The sequence below is a fragment of the Thrips palmi genome, unplaced genomic scaffold (assembly GCF_012932325.1).
Source record: "Thrips palmi isolate BJ-2018 unplaced genomic scaffold, TpBJ-2018v1 HiC_scaffold_2, whole genome shotgun sequence".
Classification (NCBI taxonomy): domain Eukaryota; kingdom Metazoa; phylum Arthropoda; class Insecta; order Thysanoptera; family Thripidae; genus Thrips; species Thrips palmi.
In genome coordinates, this window is record NW_023144629.1 from 5263725 (window position 1) to 5284639 (window position 20915).

The 20915-nt window shown below is 63.7% G+C and overlaps 1 protein-coding gene across 1 annotated transcript in view; it reads right to left on the reverse strand.

Annotated features, from left to right (window-relative positions):
• Positions 1-20915, reverse strand: part of LOC117647412 — a 37032-nt gene that overhangs the window by 13461 nt on the left and 2656 nt on the right. Inside the window, exon 2 of the mRNA XM_034389140.1 lies at positions 17132-17263. Within this exon, the coding sequence (XP_034245031.1) occupies positions 17132-17263 (132 nt within the window). The remainder of the gene's footprint in view (positions 1-17131; positions 17264-20915) is intronic.

Sequence of the window (20915 nt, forward strand, 5' to 3'; positions counted from 1 at the left end):
AGTTCATACCGCAGCGAGTCGACCTGCGCGACAAGCGACTCGCGTTTATAGCGTACCGGATTGTGTCGCAGCCAAATGGATGTGCACACTGCCGTACAGTGGGCCAGAAGACCGGAGGAGGCGGTCGAAATCCCGGACGCGTTTTGAGCCCCAGAATCGCTAAATGGGACTCGAACCGAACTTGTGACCCCACCAATGGATTGCTCTCCGAACGAGGAATCCATTGGTGGGGTCACTCGGTCGGTTCGAGTCCCGTATAGCGACTCTGGAGCTCAAAACGCGTCCAGAGTTTCGGCCGCCCCGATCGGTCTTCCGGCCCACTGTGCGCAGCCGCAGCCGCACGCTCAGACTGCAGCAACTCGATTTGCGGAGGCCGGGAACGCCGTCACCGTGGCGGAGCTATGCGGCCTGCGGCTCCTGGGGAGGGGGAGGGGGAGGGGGGGAGAAGCTCTCCTTGTCTTGTCCTTGTCACAGCCACCTAGTCTGCTGCCATGTTCAGACGGGCCTTGTTTTCACCTCAACATCGTTTGTCCTCGAAGCACCCTTTTAGTTCGGGCCGGAGTGGAAAGGGGCGGGGAGGGGAGGGGGGAAAGAGGGGGGGGGGGGTGGAGGCCGCAGAGAGAAAAGGCAGTCGCAATTCATCATTGTCGGACAAGTTGTTTCTGCCAGGCCGCACCGCAGCGCGCGGCTGCCCGGGCAAGACCGCCACTTCCTCACTTTCCCCCTTCTTTCTTTCGCGGTTATTTACGATTATGATCGTTATCCTCGTCACCCTGGAGGGAGAAAGAGAGAGGGGCACACACCGTGCATGATCGCGGGTGTGGCGTGAAGAGCAGGCTAGCTCAGCTGGTGCTGAACAGTGCCGTGTCTCTCTCTCTCGCTCTCGCAATGGGGATCTACGAGGTGCCGGGCCGCGCGCCGCGGGCCGTCCCTCAGGCCGCGTAGGCGAGCAGGCTCTTGACTGCCTTGACGGAGCGGCGGGCAGGTGTGGGCGTGTACCTACACTGCGTGGACCCATTCCGGCATTCGCTTCCGTCGCCCTGCCTCCCCTCCTCTCTCTCACTCCTGCGGCGTCCCCGGTGGGTGCGAGAGAGACAGCGCGGGCTGCCTCCATGGCCTACATGGCGGGGCGGGGGACGGGGTCGGGGTCGCCGCTGCGGTCCGCTGTCCACTCCACTGTCCACTGCGGCGGGGCGGCGGGCATGTGGCGCACGAGCGGGCAGGGGCATGGCCGGGCCAGCCAGGCCATGTGGGGCACCGCCCGGCACCGCCGCACCCTCAAGACATATTTCGCATCGAAAAAGTCGGGACGGGAATATTAATGTCCGGGAGGCGAGGCGGCCCTACGGCGGCGGTCTAGCCGGAGGAGGGAGAGGGAGAGGGAGAGAGGCAGAGAGAGTGCCCCACTGCAGTGCAGCAGGTGCAGTGCGGGGCCGGCCCCGCTGCCGCATCGCATGCCATTGCACCGCACCGCACCAGGAACCCAGGGCCCGGGACCCCGGTGGCGGCATGGCGGCGGCGCTCACTACAATCAACGGGAGTGTAGCGGCCCGCGACCAGCGAAACTCGTTTTCGTCGCTCCGTCTCTCTCGCACCCATACGGGGCGCCCCACGAGTGCGAGAGAGACGGAGCGACGAACAGCTTGCTGGCAGTGCATGCAGGCGAATAAAGCGCGCGGAAGTTCGCGGATGTTGCCGCCGGCAGCGCTCCGCGCCCACCAGTGGCGGATCCAGGGCCGGCCCGAGGGAGGGCGGCAGAGTGGCACTTTTTGCCCGCGGCCCGCGCCGAAATTCGTTTCGGTGAATCAACAAGGAAGTCGCCTTGCATGTGCAGCCCCTCTGGAGAGCCGAGCACGCCGGCTGGCAATGCCTTTGATCCCGCCTGCACCCGATATGCGGGGCGCGGCGGGGCGCGGCCTCGGCGGGGGTTCCTCGGGGACTGACTGGGGGCTGCTGGGCTCCGCTGGGCTCCCTCAGGGACCCGGAAGAAGCGCCCCCCCGCGACTCCGACCCGGGCCGAACCCCGCCGACCCGGGCAACCCGGGCCGTAGCAGGCTGATGCCGGGCAGCGTCTCTCTCGCACGCGGCTTGCAGACGCCCCGGGAGTGCGAGGGAGACGGAGCGAGGCTCTGCTCGCGGAATCGAGGCGCTGGGAGCCGCACCGCCCCAACAGCACGCAGCCCCCGCTGCAGCCCGGAGCCTTCCTTGAAGGCGGCCAGACACGCTCCCCGGTTCCCGCTGTTCCCGCCCTGCCCGCCCTGCCCGCTTCCCTGTTCGTTGCGCCGCCTTCTTTTCCCCGGGGAATAAACTTGTGCTTCCTGCGCGCCCCGCCAGCCCGCCAGCCCCGCCAACCCGCCAGGTAGAAACCTGTGCAAAAGATACCGCGCGCCTGTGAGTGTGTGTGTATGTATGTACGTATGTGTGTGTGTGTATGTGCGTGTGTCTGTGTTTTTGGAGGGAAAGTGGCGGCCTGAGTGAGGGGTCGAGAAGGCCACTACAGCCTCCCCCCCCTCCCCCCGCCCCGCTGATGCCCCTGCTGGTAGGGGGGTGTAGGGTGGCTCGTGGTGCCGAGTGAAATGTGAGGCCCCGCCAGCAGGGGCACGTGTGTGTGTGTGTGTGTGTGTGTGTGTGTGTGTGTGTGTGTGTGTGTGTGGTGGGGGCTCTGTCTATATGTGTGCGTGCGAGACAGAGAGGGAAGACCGGAGGGGGTGTCACAAGGTACAAGGCCTGGATGAGCACGGAGTGGACCCAGTGCATGCCGCCTGCAGGGGGGCTTAGTTGATAACGGTATACAGAGATCGGCCAACAGCAGCACACAAGAGGGAGAGAGAGAGAGACAAAGACAGGGGCAGAGAGGCGGGAAGAGAGAGAGGCAGAGAGAGAGGTCGGCTTGATTGTGTTATATTCCTGCCGACAACAGAGCCGCACAGGAACGCAGGAATTGCAAAAAGGACAGCGAAAAAACAAAAACAAAAAACAAAAAGCGGGCGCCGAACAGCAGCCAAACACACACGATACATGAGTCCGTACTAGTCCGCGCGCCGCGCTCTATGGAAGCAAGGTAAAAAGGAATAACACACCGCGCGCCATTTTTTTTTGTCTTCGCCTCGCGCGGTGTCGTGCCTCCCTTCCGTAAAGCATTTACTTCACTTCGGGAAGAAAAGGGAAGAAGACGGCCAAAGAAAAAGGAGGAAAAAAAAATCTATCGCGATAATTACTGGCGCCACAAGACGAAGACGAGACTCGCGGCGAAGACGAAACTTGTCGTCCACCCCACCTTGTCTTTTCTGGCGCCCCCGGCGAAGCGAGGCGAGGCGAGCCGCCTTCCGCTGCAATTTTTTTTATCTCCCTTTTACCTTGTCTTCTTGGGGAAGCCATCAACCTGGCTCCCCCCGTGCGGACCGCCCGGCAGGCCGGCCCTGCCCTGCCCTGCCCTGCCCTGCCCTGCCACCCGATCCGATACCGCCGCCTTGCCAAACTTGGGGCCGCACGGCCGTATGCGGCAACGCTTCGGACGTGCCAACCCAACAGGCCAACAGCGGACTGATTCCGAGAGTCGTTGTCATGTCTCCGCCGCGTGCAGGGCGCGCTTGGGTGCGAGAGAGACAGGGTGACGAAAACGACTCTCGGAATCAGTCCGCGGGCCAACAGGCGGCGCGAGGCGGCGATAGTGGGGGAGATAGGCGGGGCAGGTGACGCGCAAAGGGGTATAACTCCATGCTACGAAAGACGGCCTCCTAATCGTGACGTCAGCGCCCCCAAGGCAGTGGTACCAACGTAGAGAACAGAAATTGCGGTAAAAGCGGTCTGCCCGGGTCGGTGTCGAACCCGCATCCCCCGCGCCGTATGCGGCTACGCTAACCACTGCGCTACCGATCTCATGTGAGGACGGCGGTCCAGCGCAGCATCTTCCCGGACTACGCTCGGTCGGCTCTCACTTTTCGGTTCAGATGTTGGCACCTCTGCTGCTGGTGCGCTGCGCAGACGGGCCACGCGCACCCATAAGAGATATCCCCCTTTGGCTCCACTGCTCTGCGCGACGGCCCGCCGTCTCTCTCGCACTCGCGGGCCTTCCACCACGTTCCGCGCGCGTGCGAGAGAGACAGAGCAACGATGACGCGTAAGGTCCGAACACGGAGGGGGTCGGCCCGGCCCGGCCCCGCGCGGTCGCTGCAACCCCTATCCTGCCGGCCATTTTTCATTACCCCGCCCCTCTCTCCCTCTCTCGCTCTCTCCTCCTTGTCCCCCTCTCTGTCACTCTCCCTCCACTTCCTGGCCGACGGAAAATGACGAAACTTGTATCATTCCATTTCATCCCCCGTAACGGCCCTGGCTATGTTGTTGTGACCCGGTGGGCGGCCTGCTAGGGACGCTGGCAGAGCTCCGGGGGAGGGGGAGGGGGAGCAGAAACTCCAAACCAATTCTAGCCATGCCGGGGTGCAATGGGGCTGGCTGGGCGGCCGGCCGGGGTGGCCGACCCGTCCGAACGCGCGGAGCCGCGCCCGGGCGGCGACATGGAGAGCAGCATAAAGGAAGAGTGCACAGTGCACCAGCAGCAGGCGGCGGTCTGCTGGCCGAGAGTCGTTTTCGTCGCTCTGTCTCCCTCGCACGCATGGGGCGTCCCGTGGTGGTGCGAGAGAGACAGAGCGACGAAAACGACTCTCGGAATCAGTCCGCTGGCGGAGGGGGGCCGGAACCATGCAACCCGAGAACACGGTGCGCACCGCGCGCACAGCGTGCACAGCGCACCGCGAGCCGTACAGGCGTGCGGTTATAATGAACAGGCCATGGCCATGTCGAGCGGGATTTCGCGTCCCCGCGCTCCACCCCGCCCCCACAGAAGCCCTCTGGGCCCTCTGGCTGGGACTCTGGGCTCGGTTGGTCATTCCCGGATCGAGGCGCCGGCGCCACCACATCGCACCACGATTTCTACGCATTTGTTGTACAGGTGCGAGGGAGACGGAGCGACGGAAACGACTCTCTGGATCAGTCTGCCAAGAGTCGAGTGGCGCCCGAGCACTCGGAGACCCCCCAGCAGCAGCCTGGCAACCTGTCAACAGCACACGGCGACGTCCTGGAGGCCCTGGAGGCCCCGGCGCTGGCAAGGCGACCCACAGCCCGGGGACCACACTGGTTTTACGATCGCCCCCACCCCACTTCCGTTCCGCCCTATAAGAAGCGCGGGAAAAAAGTTGGCAACGAGCTCTGCATTTACCCTGTACTTAGGCTGCCCGCACGTCCCGGGGGGGGGGGGGGGGGGGGGAATCAGTCCGCAGGGTATGAGGAAGTCTGCCAATAGTGACTCGGCACAAAGCCGACCGGCCCGGCCTCCCGGGGGGCTGATGGCGTCTCTCTCGCACTCATGGCGCGTCCGACACGGGCGAGAGAGAGAGAGGCGATCCGCTCGAGAATGCGACACTGCGCCGTCTGCCCGTCTTATTGGAGTCGCTCTGGAGGCTAATGGAGACTGCAATAGTCCGGACACCTGATGCTCTTGCGGGCACCCCCGGGGGAAATGGGGGAGAGGGGGGGGAGTGGAAGGGGGTTGTCCAGACGGACGAAGACCTCGCCATCCTTTGAAGTCGCCGCCCCACACCCGCAGTCCGCCTCCAGTGTGCCTCCAGCGTGCCTCCAGTGTGCCTCCAGCAGGGTGGCGGTGGGGTGAGGAGGCAATCAGCACCAAGACGAGCTTGCGAGGACATGAAGGACGGGGGGGGGGGGGCAGAGCGGCGCAGCGGGACACAGTGTGGGCGGGGACGGGCTGGCCGCGTTCGGCGGCGGCAGCCGGCTCGAAAAATAGAATCCAAGTAAAGGGGAACACAATCTGGTCCCATTACCCATTATCCGCAGCCAGAGGCGGATCCTATAGAAGGAGGCTCAAAGCCCGCAGAGGAATGATTCTGTCTCTCTCGCACCCGCACGGCGCACCTCACGCGAGCGAGAGAGACGGGGAATGGGCTTGGTGGCGGCGCGGCGGCGCGGTGGCGAATTTCAGGCCCTCTCTGGCCGCTGCCACCGCGTTACCGCTCGTGCCGCTCGCTGCTCAACGCGACGACTCGACGGCCGGGACGGGACGGGACGGGACGGACAGGGAGTCCCGAGGGACGTCCCCGACAGCGCGGGGCGGCGGCCCGACGGCCCGGGCCTCCAGAGGCTCCACAAGGCCCTCTTTCCAGCGAGCGCTCCAGCACAGGCTCCAGCAGCCAAGAGGCCCCAGCGCCTCCAATCCACAGGCGACGACGGCCAAAACTGTAGACGCGTTTTGAGCCCCAGAGTCGCTAAGCAGGACTCGAACCGAACGTGTGACCCCACCAATGGATTCCTCGTTCGGAGAGCAATCCATTGGTGGGGTCACACGTTCGGTTCGAGTCCCATTCAGCGACTCTGGAGCTCAAAACGCGTCCGGGTTCTGGCCCTCTGGGGCGCGTGCCGCGCCGCCGCCACGGCGACATTGATCGCACGGAAGCTGCCGGTACGTATTCCTCCGCCGCGATAAACTTAGGTGGGGGGAGGTTGATACATTAGGAAAGTTGGCGAGGGAATATTGACAGGGGGACGTATCATTCAAGGCGCGCATCCACTCCACAGGCCCTACAGGCCCGTCTGCGAACCGCCAGGCGGGCAGCCTCAGCGGCAGCGAAACCTCTATCCCCGCCGAGAAGGCCTGCCGACCCCATACCGTGGATTCCGGCAAAGTCTCAAGCGGCCTCTCTCTCTGCGAGACGAGCGGGACACACTCACAGGCACGGACAGACAGATGGACGGGCAACAGGCAGGCAGACAGACAGACAGACAGACAGACAGACAGACAGACAGACAGCGCTGGAGGTTTGAGGTTGTTTTCCCGGCGGTTCCCGCAGGTTCCCGGAAGGTTCGGCAACTCCCATTAGCGCGGACTTCCGCGTGCGCCGTGCATGAAGTACCCACGTGCGTCATGGCCGCCGTGCCGCTCCGCAATGTGGAAAGCTCTGCAATTTGCGAGCTTTGCCTGCTTTGCCGCTTTGCTATGCGTCGATGCTGCCTGCCGCTTTGCTGCACTCTACCGCCGTCATCATCCCCCTAATTGCAGTGTGCCCGCCATATTTGAAACATGTTTTTTGAGCGTTTTCGGTAGACGCGACTCGTTGCAGCCAGGCAGCCAGGCAGGCAGCCAGCCAGCCAGGCAAAGCCCCCGAGCGGACGGCGCGCTTCGCTGCAGACCGGTCCGCAAGCCTCCGCCGCCGCCGCCTCGATATCGAAGCCAAGTCACGTCAACTCCCGGAAAGGGGTAAAGAAGAAGAAGAATAAGAAGGAGGCACAGACAGCGGAAGTGGGAGGGGGAGGGGCCGAGTCGTTAGTGGAGACAGGGGCGCCAAATAGACCGCGAAGCACCCCGAAGCAATGCCTGCATTCGGCCATTCGGCTCTCGGCTTTGGCATTCCGACTAAAAAGGCTTGTCCGTGCCGCGCCGCAGATGCTAATGTTGTTGTTGTTGCTGTGCACTTTCTTTTTAACTTTCCGGGAAGGCTTTGCGGCCTCAGTACTACCTGCGCTTCCTCTTCGCTCGAACTACGCGCTCTGGAATGTATATGCATCCCTGTAAAGGTATCCGAGAGGGGGAAGGGCGCGGCGGACACCCCCAAGCGATGGAATAACCCCTTCACTTCGCTCAGCCATCAAAAAAGTGTAATTTTTTTTCAAAGACTTTTTTTTCAAAGCGGTTTTCCGGCTCCCCGTCGCGGGTTTTATAACGAGGTGAAACGCCGCGGGGAGCGCGCGGCACACGCCAGCACCGCGGCCTGGGGCACGTCCCCCAGCACGTCCCGGAGCACGTCCCCGCCATCACCGCACGGCCGTGCGCGGAGGCACGCGGCACGAAGCACGCGGCCAGTGCACGCGCAACAATAAAGCACTCTCGAGCACGGCAGCACGGCCGCGGGGCGGGCACGCCGGCAGGCCACAGTGGGCCGGAAGGCCGGTGGAGGCGGCCAAAACCCCGGACGCGTGACTGGTTTTGAGCTCCAGAGTCGCTAAATGGGACTCGAATCGAACGTGTGGCCCCACCAATGGATTCCTCGTTCGAAGAGCAATCCATTGGTGGGGTCACGCGTCCTGTTCGAGTCCTGCTTAGCGACTCTGGAGCTCGAAACGCGTCTAGAGTTTCGACCGCCGGCGGCGGCGGTCTTCTGGACCACTGTGCAGGAGCACAACGTGAGGCACACCGAGCCCCTCGCCGGAACTCCGGACACAGCCGATCGAGCGTCACCGTAAAGAACCGCGAAACCCTCTCGAAACGGAACGGATGGTAATTTCACGGCTGCGTGCGCCGCACGGCACGGCACGGCACGGCACGGCCGCGCACAATCCCTCGCCCGTTCGAGGTCCCCGCCAAAAGTTGGCGCTCCGGGGCGCTGGCTGCTCACCGCGCGCCCCTCCGCTCTGCGTGCCTCGCCCCGGGGCCTCCGGGGCCTCCGGGCAGCGCGCAACATTTTTGTGGTGGCGTGCGCGCGGCGGCACGGCGGCACGGCGCTGTAATTACCCCCGGAAGCGAAGGAGACGAGGATGGAGGACGACGAGGAGGGAGGACAAGGCGCGCAGCGGGCCGGCAGGTGGGCGTAATACGGTCGTTTTCGACACGCCAAAGCGGCCAAAGCCGCCGCCGCCATGCTGCCCGCCGCCACACTGTTTTCGGCGCCTCCGTCTCGCTCGCACTCAGGGGCGGGTGCGAGAGAGACGGCGCCACGAGGGCGAGTCTCGGACTCGGCCTGCAGCAGCCACATTACTGCAGATCAGCGCCACCGGCACGCCATCTGCGGGGCATCTGCGGCGCGCGCCCCGCCCGGCCCTGCCCGCCCCGCCGCCATCACCACAGAGACGATGTTGTTGTTGTTGTTGTTGGTGGCCTGCACGCTGCACCGCACCGCAGCCTGACACTACTTAGCCCCCCCCCCCCCAATCCCTTACCCCTCACCCCTTTCAGCCTGCAGGGGCTTTCGCAGTGTCACGCGCAACTTAACTCACACGAGCAAACTCACGCCCCACTCAGACAGAAGGCGGAGCCCAGCCGAGCCGCTGCAGCCCGGCAGCAGCAACAACAACGTCAACAACATCAACAAAAGCGGCGAGCCCGCGTGACGGGAGTTATATAAGAAGTTATCTTGATTAAAAGTATAATGACATCGCACCCCGCACAGAGGCGCGCGATAAAGAGGTGTGTGTGTGTGTGTTTCTCCATTTGGCCGTGTGTGTGTGAGGGTGTGTCTGTGTGTGTGTGCAGTCTGCCGACGAGATGCATCCATAATGCATGGCGCTCCTCGGCACCTCGACGAAAGAACGACAAAACAGCAAGAACAGCAACAACAACTACAAAAGACGATCACCGAAATCACGAGTCACGACACGGGGACAACGACGGCGACGTCGGCGGCGGCGCTACGGTCGGCGGGCGGCGCGGCCCCGCCACGCCACGCCCTCGCGGGGGCATGCGGTCGGGTCAAAGGTTCGCGGCGTCCGCGGCGGTGACGGCGACGGCCTCGGTGGCCGCGCGCTGCGTGGCGCTGCGGCGAGCCGGTGGCGCCGGGCCTGGCCGTCCAGGGGTGCGGCGAGCCCGTGGCGCTCCGAGTGCTGCGGCGTGCAGACTGGCGCCGCGCCGCGCCGCCCGCCCCGACAAGACCCCCGCCGCCGCGCACCCCCACCGCCGCCCCAGCCGCCCTGGCGCCGCCGCCGGGGCCTGCAGCCTCTGGCAGCCTCCAACCCCCCGCCCAAACCCCCGCACAGTGTAGGCCCCCTCGGTTCAGGTGGAGCGGCCCGGACAGCCCGGATAGCCCGGATCCCGAGGAACGCTGCAGGAGAAGTGAAGCGCCGCGCTGCATCAAAGGACCTGGGAAAAACTTGTCTCGTGCGTCTTGTCCCGGATTTTGTAGCGTGCCCCACAGTCAAGAGTCGCCCGGCCCCGCCTTTGCCCCTTCTGCTGGGCGGGCTCTCTGCCTCTCTCGCAATCGTGGGGCGTGCCTTATGAGTGCGAGGGAGACAGAGCGACGAAAACGACTCTCGGTGGTGCGTGCTTCCAGTGTGCTTCCGTGCGGGGGTGGGGGGGGAGGCATCCGGCCGAGGGGGGAGAGGCCCAGAACTAGGCCTTCATGGCGAGGAGGCGGAAAGTTTCCGGGGGAAATTTCCACCAGCAGTGCTTGCCACACTATCGCTCTCGGCGGCTCTCAACGTCTAAACGGAACGCGTCTGCTGCCGTTTGCATGGCGTGAGAACAGACTCTCGAGATCGGTGAGGGGAACTTCGAGACATCGAAAACACTGGAAGGGCTTCGAGACATCGAAAGCGCAAAGCGCGCGATGTTGTCGGGCTGGCTGCGCTGGCTGCACGACAGCGCGCTGCGATGTTGTCGGGCTGGCTGCGCTGGCTGCACGACAGCGCGCTGATCTAATTTGATGACTCCGCCGCTGCCGGCGCCGCAAAGTCGGCCAAGTCAATGGGCCGCTCTCGCCGCGAGCCCTCGCGGCGTAATTCCTCCCCGGCGGAAAGGAATTCGGGCGGAAAGTTTCGCCCGGAAACACCATCGGTACCCGACCACGCCGCTGCACAGTGGGCCAGCGGGGCCCGACCGAACGCCCGCGGAACGGAGGATAGGCAACCCCAGGACGCGCCCGTCGCGCAGCGTAGCCTACCGCCGCGTCCGCGGGCGCCGGGCCCGGGCTCGGTTCCGGGCGTACGCGCCGCCAGAGACTTCGTAGAGGGACACGCACTAAAAGAAAAGGATCGGATCCAACAATGACCAACGCCAAATAATCCCTACGCAAGGCAGCGGTGGGTGACTTCGGACTCTGATAATATTGTCCCTCTGCTGACGGTTCTCCGGCCAGCTCAGCTAACGGGCACCGCCCGCGGGCCGAGTTCGGCGCCACCCGCATTCGAAGGGGCAGACGCGGGGCGGGGTGGGGTGGGCTGGGGTGGGGTGGGGTGGGGTGGGCTAGGGGGGAGTCAAACGGACCGCGGAGACAAAAGGTGTCTTCCTTCGGCGCGTCGACCGCCGGCTGCGTTGCGAGGTGGCTAACTACCTCGCCGCCATCTCGCTGCTCTCGGCCCCGCCCCGCCCCGCCCCGCCCCGCCCCGCCCCGCCCCCCCGCGCCCGGGCGCGGGAAATGACTTAGCCCAGCGCGACGTGGCACCGCCAGGCGCCGCCACCACCGGCCGGGGCGGCCCGGGCCGGAGGAGGAGCGAGTGACATTTAATTCCGAGCGGGCCAAGCCATGGCGAGGCACAGACAATGAGGACCGAACCCCCCCCCCCCCCCCCCCCCACTTCGGCCCGGCCAAGAGTTAGCAAAGGCAACTGCAGGGAGAAAAGGGGAGAGCGAAAAGGGGTGCAGAGCGCAACGGGGGCCGCGCTGCCGTTTCGGTTTACCGGTCGCTACACACAAAAAAAGAGAGAGAGCGAAAATAATTAACAGCACTGTTAGTGCTGGTGTCGCGCTGGTCGCGCTTTGGTATCGATTCCACACGCGTGCATCGGCAAAGCTGATTCCACACAATGCCTCGTCGCCCCGTCTCTCTCGCACCTCGACGCGACGCGAGTGCGAGAGAGACCGAGCGACGAAGCTGTGTTCGCGTTTCAGCGGCCGTCCTCCTACGCGTCCTATCCTCGCCCACCCCGCCGGCAGACCCATTCCGAGGGTTGTTTTCGTCGGTCTGTCTCTCTCGCACCTGTACGGGACGCCCCTCGAGTGCGAGCGAGACAGAGCGACGACTCTCGGAATGGGGGTCTACCGGCCGACCGCGTGCCGCCTGCCAAACCAATCCTTTTCCCAAATTTTGGCCGCCCAGGCCGACGAGTTGTCCGCCCCGTTGCAGCCGCGTTGTCGGCCTGGCAGGCCGGCCCCGCGGTGCGCAGGGCCACAGGGCCGGCGAAACTCTCGCGGGCCGCAGGGCCAAACCCGAAATTCGAGGGTAATCGCCCAAGGAAAAATTCGCACGGATCCCGCCCGGACCTCGTTCGTTTCTCGGCGAAACTCTCGCAGGGGTCGCAGGGGCCAGGCAGGTCACGGCGAAACTCTCCAGGGCTCGAGGGCCGGCGGAACTCTGGGCCACTGGCAGTGAAAGGAAAAACGGGTTGGTTGGAAAAGTGGTCGACTAAAATTTTTAAAAGGGAAAGCGGAGGACGGACAAATTGCGGGGGAGGTCGGACAAACGCGGTCGGACAAAGGTAAGGGTCCCGGCGGGGCCCCACCAACCCTCGCAAAAGGGCGCCCGGCCGATTCCGAGCCTGGCTGCTCGCTCTGTCCGCCTCCCCGCGTGCAGCCGCGCCACAGACCGCGAGCAGCCCGCGCCGCCGCGGCCAAACCCGATTACGATTTTAATCGCCCTAATGAAAATTGCGCACGGATCCCGCCATGCCTCGTTCGTTTCTCGTTTGCTGAAAGCGGAAAAGGGGGGGGAGGGGCAGCGTCTGGACGGACGAGTCCACCAGGACGAGGGGGAGGAGGGGGGGGGGGAATGAATGGAAGAGAACGGGTTGGTTGGGGTTTCGATTAAAATGAAGAGGCAACTCGAGCGGAGGGGACGGACCGTGGCGGGGCGGGGCGGGGCGGGGCGGCCAAAGGAAATGACCCGCGGAGCGGAGGCGCAACCAACCCTGTAACGGGCAGACCAGCAGACCGATTCCGAGATTCCTTCTCGTCGCTCTGTCTCTCTCACGCACTCGTGGGTCACCACGTAGAGGTGCGAGAGAGACGCTGCGACGAAAACGACTCTCGGAATCGGTCCGCGGTCCGCAGGGCGCCGGATCGGGCGGCAATCATCTCGCGCGGCCAGAGACAACGACAGTATGAATAAGGAAATAGCGGGGAAAATAAAAGAGTTGTAATTAGAATTCCCCCTTTTTCCTTAAAAGAAAAGGAACATTAAGTGGCTCTGCTCTTTTTTTCCTCGGGTTAGGTTTGGATTTCCTGCACGGGTTGAGAGCGCGGGCCGCGGGCCTCCGGGCCAAGTAAGCGGGAAAGAAGCAGTGTGCCAGGCGTGCCGCTCGCTGCGTGCGCCGGCCCACTGCGAGGGGATGGCCAAACAGACCTGGGGCAATTTTCATGTAAATATTTGACATTAGGCAGTGAAGGCGCAGGCGAGCACGGCATCCAGGCTGCCGGCATCCAGCGGCTCCAGCGGTGTTCCGGGCTCGGCTCCAGGTCCCGCCGTCCCGGCCGCCTGTTGTATTGTGCCGTAAAAGAGAAAGCAGGGTCTTCTTCCGACCCGGTCCCGACCCCTTTTTTTTTATACCGACCCATTGTGTTCGATATGGGGCCGGGCGGCCAAAAAGAGGAAACGACCCTGGCGGGGGCCAAGCAGGCTGAGCAGCAGACTGATTCCGAGAGTCGTTTCCGTCGCTCTCTCTCTCTCTCTCTCTCTTTTCCCCTCTCTCTCTCTCTCTCTCTCTCTCTCTCTCTCTCTCTCGCACTCGAGGGGCGTCCCGTGTGGGTGCGAGTGAGACAGAGCGACGGAAACGGCTCCTCGGAATCCGCCTGCAGGCCGACGAGGGACCGGCGCACCCCGCGCTAATGGTTTGCTTTTCCACCTGAGCCAATAAAAAAAGACGCAACGAGCACGAAAACGACCAACTCGTCCCGGCCGGGACGGAGCGGAGCAAAAAAAAGGCTACTTTCGAGCGGGTTAGTCGCGTTGGTCACACCGGTCCGGTCTCCACGAAACGGGACTTTGGCCAATTTTCCGCAAATTGACATGGAGGCAGGTGAGGCGCAGGCGAGCACGGCATCCAGGCTGCCGGCATCCAGCGGCTCCAGCGGCTCCAGCGGTGTTCCCGGCTCGGCTCCAGGTCCCGCCGTCCCGGCCGCCTGTTGTATTGTGCCGTAAAAGAGAAAGCAGGGTCTTCTTCCGACCCGGTCCCGACCCCTTTTTTTTTATACGGACCCATTGTGTTCGATATGGGGCCGGGCGGCCAAAAAGAGGAAACGACCCTGGCGGGGGCCAAGCAGGCCGAGCAGCAGACTGATTCCGAGAGTCGTTTCCGTCGCTCTCTCTCTCTCTCTCGCACTCGAGGGGCGTCCCGTGTGGGTGCGAGTGAGACAGAGCGACGGCTCCTCGGAATCCGCCTGCAGGCCGACGAGGGACCGGCGCACCCCGCGCTAATGGTTTGCTTTTCCACCTGAGCCAATAAAAAAAGACGCAACGAGCACGAAAACGACCAACTCGTCCCGGCCGGGACGGAGCGGAGCAAAAAAAAAAAAGGCTACTTTCGAGCGTGTTAGTCGCGTTGGTCACACCGGTCCGGTCTCCACGAAACAGGACTTTCACCAAAGTTCCGCCAAATCGGCATGGAGAGCAGAGCGTTGCCGACGGCAAAAGAGGCGACCTCTTTGCTCGGTGACATCCAGGATGGCTCGACCCACCCACCGTTTGAGTCCTTCTGCAGACGCTGTCATTCGACTCCAGGCCCTGGCGTATCTGAGTCCGAGCTGAGCTTTCGCAGCCCCGTCTCTCTCTGCCCAGCGGGCCGCGCCGTGAGTGCGAGAAGGACAGAGCGAACGAGACACGCACCGTGGTCTGAAAGTGACTGCTCTCGCACCATCTGCAGTCCGATCCCGAACGGCGCATGTCTCTCTCGCTCCCCTCCGGGTCCCCCCCGTGAGGGCGAGAGAGACAGAGAGCGTGGAGGTTCAGCATCAGCCGGCAAGTCGCACATTACTCCTTTTCGAATCAGTGCCAGTCGAAGTGGCCCGCTTCTCTTACGTCGGCGCGCCGCGCACAGTGCACCCCCCGGTCGCCGCCACCCCCACAGTGTGCCCACACCGCCTCCCGGCGCGGGGTATCGCCGCAGCGGGCGCCGCCGGGCCGGACACACCCCGCGCCGCAGAGACTCCGCGCCGAAACGCGGACGCGCGGACGGCGGGAACAGAGGGCGCTGCCTGCACTGCAGAGACATCGACCAGCGCGATCGGCCTCGCGGGGGGGGGGTGGGGGGGGGGTGAAGTGGGCATTGGCGAGTCCACCACCACGTGCTCGAGGTGATGCAGACCCAGACCTAGACGGCCGGGCCGGGCCGCGCTCTGCCACGGTCCGACACGCTCTCCCGCCGCGCCGCCGCGCCGCCAGGCGCCCAGGCGGACCATACTCTGACGCAAACCGCCCCCCAAACGCCTCTCCGTCCGTCCGCCTGTCTGTCTGTCTGTCTGTCTGTCTGTCTGTCTCGTCTGTCTGTGCGATTGTCATCCCCGTCACTCAGACCCTCACCCGGCCCGTCCCGTCCACTGCACTGTGCGTAACGTGTAGCGTAATCGATTGAGTGGGCTTCACCTGCCGTTTGATCGGCTCATGAAAACGCAAGTGGCATCGACGCGAGGCGGGGGTGTCGGCCGGGACGCTCTCCACCACGACGACGACGACGACGACGGGGAAGAACGCGCGGGCCAACAAGGGGGACCAACAACTGGAGCGGGGCGTCTCGGGTGACAAAGGAGGCTGCAGGCTCTGCGCCCTCTCGTCGCTCTGTCTCTCTCGCACTCACGGGGCGTCCCGCAGGGGTGCGAGAGAGACGGATCTCTTCGCGGAACCGCCCGCCAGCGCCGAAGCGGCCCCGCGGATTTAGGGTATAGAAAGAGAGGAAACAAAGTGAGCGCAAGCGCCGAGTTGAGCAGTATTTGAACCTCCACCCCCCACCACCCTCCAGCCCGACTCATTCGCATTGTCTATTGAGACCAATTGGCACAGCAGGTTCCGTGCGAAGGCCGCAGTACAAAGCGCAAAGGAAAGCCCGCCCAGTGCCCCGGACTTGCTGTCGAGTCTCCAGCGTTCTGCTGCCCCCTCCCCTCCCCCGCCTCCCCCTCAAGAGCCTGACGTCACTCTTGACAATACGGCCGCCACAATGCACCCCCCCCCCCCCCCCGCCGACGGCCTACGTAACATGTCGTCCTTGTGCTCCTTGTGCTCCGTCCCGAGGGATCCGAAAAGGAACAGGACAGGAAATCGCCTTATCTCTCTTATCAGTCGCTGCTCCGCGGATGAGCCAGCCCACTACAGTGTCGAGGGCCCCTGCCAGCTCCCCTGCCAGGTAAGTACACTGCAGACCACCCACCAGCACACCCTTGAATTTGCACCCGGGACCCAGCAAGTCTACGAGTACTCTCCACCCTGCAAGTCTTCGAGTACACTCTAGACCTATTCCGGGGGCCGTTTTCATCGCTCTGTCTCTCTCGCACTCATGGTGGGCGTGTTCCGTACGGGTGCGAGAGAGAGAGAGAGAGAGAGAGAGAGAGAGAGAGAGAGAGAGAGAGAGAGAGAGAGAGAGAGAGAGAGAGAGAGAGAGAGAGAGAGAGAGAGAGAGAGAGAGAGCGATGAAAACGACCTCCGGAATCAGTCTGCAGGCCCAGGCTTGGCGCAGGTACCGCTTGACCCACATTCCCCCGCTGTCCCGCACGCACACACACACACCACGCCACGCCACGGACACAGGGCTGGACATCCGACGAGTGGCAAAGGTGTTTCGCATGACCTGCTGCCCGCTTATCGCTTTACAACAAGCACGGGCTGGACAGAGGAAAGAGGGGGGGGGGCAGTGACGCACGCGGAGGGGGCGGGGTGCTCGCCCTGCATCGCTTGCTGCAAACTCGGTGGGGCGTTCAAACCGCACAGGGCGAAGTTGAGCCCGGGCGGCGAGCGGAGGCCCGGGCCCGGGACGGCCCCGTGGTCCGGCCCGGTGGCGGCAACAGAGTCAGCCAGGAGGAAAGAAAAATAAAACTACCGGCTGGCTGGTCCGCAACGCATACTTTCGTCTGCTCGGCGCGGTGCAAGCGGGGAGTATGCGAAGAACACCGTCGACAACAAAAACAACAGCAACAGTGTAGGCAGCGCTCCGGCCTCCGCGTGAAAGGGATGAGCCGGCCGCCAGCCACTCCGTCGCACTCATGGGGCACCCCATAAGGGTGCGAGTGAGACAGAGTGAGTGGAGACAGAGCGGCACACTGGGCGAAGCGCTCTTTGAAAGGCGGGCCCGGCGGGCGAGCGCGCCTGCAGCGGCGGGGGTATGCAATCCGCTCGGCAGGGCTGCGCGGCCCGCGGAGCGTTGCCTACCTCACATTGCCATTACCATTAAGGGCTAGACCTCGCACGGCGCCCCACCGCCGTAGGATGCTACTCACCCAGCAGTGCCTGGAAGAGCCTGGACTTGAATATCCGGATGACGCGCTCGATGGCCACGCGGAGGTGCCTGTCCTGCGGGTCCTTGAGCTGGGCGTAGTAGTCCTCCAGGAGCTCCAGGGCACGGTGCGCCTCTGCCGAAACAATCTTCAATTAGCAAAACAAAGATATTAACTGTTTTTCTTTTTTTTTTCAATTTTAATTTGCGTCACGCACAGGTTGGGAGGAACGCGGCATGACCCGCCGTGGTTCCAATCTCTCCCCCCTTCTCTCTCTCTCTCTCTCTCTCTCTCTCTCTCTCTCTCTCTCTCTCTCTCTCTCTCTCTCTCTCTCTCTCTGCCGAAAAGGAGCGAGCAGCACCAAGGGGTTTCGCTTGAAAGGTCCGGCCAGCTCGCTCTGGCTCCGACTCTCTACTCTCCGCTCCGTCCGGCGCATTCACGGACGGAGCGGCACGGTGATTTCAGCTGCCCGTCAGGAGAACACGGCGAAAAAAACAACAACCAAAAAAGAAAAAAAGGTGTGGCCTCTATTTTATATTTTTGGCAGTGCACCGACCGGGCCGCGGACCGGCAGCCCCAATCAAAGGCGGAATAATGCATCGGGGACCATAAGCTGGCGTAATATCCGTCGTCTGAACGGGCCTCGGCGACGAGCGGCCCAAACCACCCCGAACCACGGCGATAATTGCTAATTATAATCTGTGGAGTCTAATTAAGGTCCCTGGCTGGACTACAATGAGCACGCGAGGAGGGGGGGGGAGAGGGGGGGGGGGGAAGGGGGGGAGGAGGACTATCGGTGTGCTGCAAGTTGGAGTCGACTCGAAAATGAGCAATCGGGGGATCGAAGAGGGCTCTCCACTGGAGACTCCAGCCACTCCAGCCACTCATCCACTCGGCAGTTGGAGAGGCTGCCCGACAGGCGGAGCCAAAGCAGTGCCAATCCGACACGAACTGCGACACGCGGACACGCTTCGTGCAGCCGGACGCGCCTTGAACGCGTTTTCGAGGGGGGCGATCATTGTTTGCGTTGAATTCTGCATGGGCGGAACGTGTATATACCTCGAAGTCTCGAAATCCCGAATCGACCGATGGCGGCACCGTTTTCGCGCTCGCCACCGGCAAACGCCCTCGAGCGCACAGGCGCCGCCGTCACGTCACGCCACGGCCAGTCACGCGCGTGACGTGCCGTGACGTGCAGGCCAGAGAGTCGTCGCTCTGTCTCTCTCGCACCTATGCGGCGCGCCCCGTGAGTGCGAGAGAGACAGAGCGACGACTCTCGGATTCGGTCTGCAGACTATTAGCACGGAGGGGCGCCGCGAGGCGATACGAGTGTCATTAAGTGGAGCGCGCCGTCGCCGGCGCCGGCGGCCAAAACTCTAAACGCGTTTTGAGCTGCAGAGTCGCCAAACAGGACTCGAACCGAACGTGTGACCCCACCAATGGATTCCTCGTTCGGAGAGCCATCCATTGGTGGGGCCACACGTTGGGTTCGAGTCCCGTTCAGCGACTCTGGAGCTCAAAACGCGTCCGGGCTTTCGGCCGCCTCCACCGGTCTTCTGACCCACTGTGAGGGCCGGGCCGGGTCGGGGCGTGAGTGCGTCGGGCGGCCTGTCCCGTGTCCCCCGTGCCACCGGCTAGCTCTGGCTGGCTGGCCCACTCCACTGTGCGTGGCGGCGTGGCGGGGGATCGACTTCTCTATTAATACGGGCCCGCATCGCACCGATCGGACGAGACCCGCAGCCCGAACGGGGAGGGGCGGGGGGAGCAGCAGAACAAGAATGTTAAATATAGTGCTGCCACCCCCCGCCCCCCTGCCGCCCCCCGCCGTGCCGCGCCGAGGTGCCACCGACTTAGACGCGGCCAAGAACACGGTGGGCGCGAGTCGGCGGGGGAGGGGGGGAGGGGAGGGGGGGATGCGCGGCCGAAGGTCTCACACCTCCTCGCCGCTCTTACTACACACGCGTACACCCGTAGTCTAATGTCAGCGGGAAAGAGCAGGGGCGGGGGGAGGGGGGCCGTCCACCCCCGATTCACTCCCACCCCGCCCCACTAAGGGTGCCCCAGCCACAGGGCCCACAAGGGCGGCAGGCGGCGGCAGGCAGCCATTGCCATTGTCTGCTGTTACCAGTTTCCAGACAACAGCGCGGCGCCCTTCTCCGCGTGTTCCGACGTTTGCACTCGACTTGAATGCTCGAATGCTTATCGCGCGGCGGCGCGGTGGCCTGGTGGCGCGCACGTCAAAACTCGCAGTCAACCAGTCAGCGCGACACAAGGCGCGCCGGGGCACAAGGGACAGAAGGAAGGGGGTCGAACCGAACCGTGCGTCCTTGGCAGTGTGTGTGTGTGTGACCCTTAATGAATGCCGTGACCGATGCACGGACGTCCCAGCGTCGACAGTCGTCAAAGTCGGTCACGTGAGTGCAGTATCCCGTTCGCCAATTTATGAGTCACTCAGAACGAAAACAACAAAAAGGTCCTGTTTTTGTACCGCGTTTTCACAGTTGAGGATCGTTTTTTCTTCTCGCGTGGAATGGATATCCTTGAAATGCGCCACGCACGCGGGGTGTTCTCACTCTCGAGTAAAAGTAGAGGGGCTTCCGTGCGAGTCACTGCCTCCACCTTGACGTCATGACGTCATCTGCATTCTGTATACAGGGCGCCGCTCTGCAGAGCATGCCGGCCTCGCTGTGCCTCGCAGACGCCCCTGCAGACTCATTCCGAGAGTCGTTCTCGTCGCTCTGTCTCTCTCGCACTCACGGGGCCTGCCGTATGGGTGCGAGAGAGACGGAGCGGCGAAAACGACTCTCGGAATGAGTCTGCAGACGCCCGAGGCGCTGGCCTCCGCGCGAAAAAAGAGAGGAAATAACACAAACAAAGAGCAAAAAGCGTGTAGTGGTGCACCTCTCTCAAGGCCGCTCCGCCGCACCGCCCAGAAGGGTCCCGTCCGATCCACATTTCTTTAAGGAAAGTGAGAGTTCGCGGCCCCGCCTCGCCCCGCCTCGCCCCGCCTCGCCCCGCCTCGTAGCATCGACGAGGAGTCGACCCAAGTTTGCGTCATATGAGGAATATCTCGGACCATGGACCCCTCGACGCGGCGCGGCGCGGCGTGGCCCGCGGCCAAGAAGCGCGTGGGAACCAGGGAACGGGGGAAGGGGCGCAGGCGCCCGGCAGTTCGCTGGCTTTCCTAACACGCGGCCCGCGCTTTCACTACCACCATGTCTGGGACGGGCGGGGCGCCACACCGCGTCACACTCCGTGTCGCCGCGTCACACTCCGTGTCACAGTCATGTCATACTTCGTGTCACCACCGCGTCACACCCCGTGTCATCACCGCGTCACACTCCGTGTCACAGCCATGTCATACTTCGTGTCACCACCGCGTCACACCCCGTGTCACCGCGTCACTTTCCCGCCCCAAGGGTCGTTTTGTCCCTGTCGCACTCACGGGGCGTCCCGCTCAGGTGCGAGAGAGAGAGAGAGAGAGAGAGAGAGAGAGAGAGAGAGAGAGAGAGAGAGAGAGAGAGAGAGAGAGAGAGAGAGAGAGAGAGAGAGAGAGAGAGAGAGAGAGCGACGAAACTGCTCTCGGAGTCAGTGTGCTGGAGAGCACCGGTGCGGGCAGCGGGCGCCTTTTGTGTGTTCCGCCGACCGAGCAAGAAGCAAAGCGCTGCAGCCAGCCGAGCCCGGCCGAGCCATCCGAAGGGTCCTTCCGTCGCTCCGTCTCCGTCGCACTCGTGGGGCGTGCCGGCGTGCCGTGAGGCGCGAGAGAGACAGAGCGACCGGCCCCGCT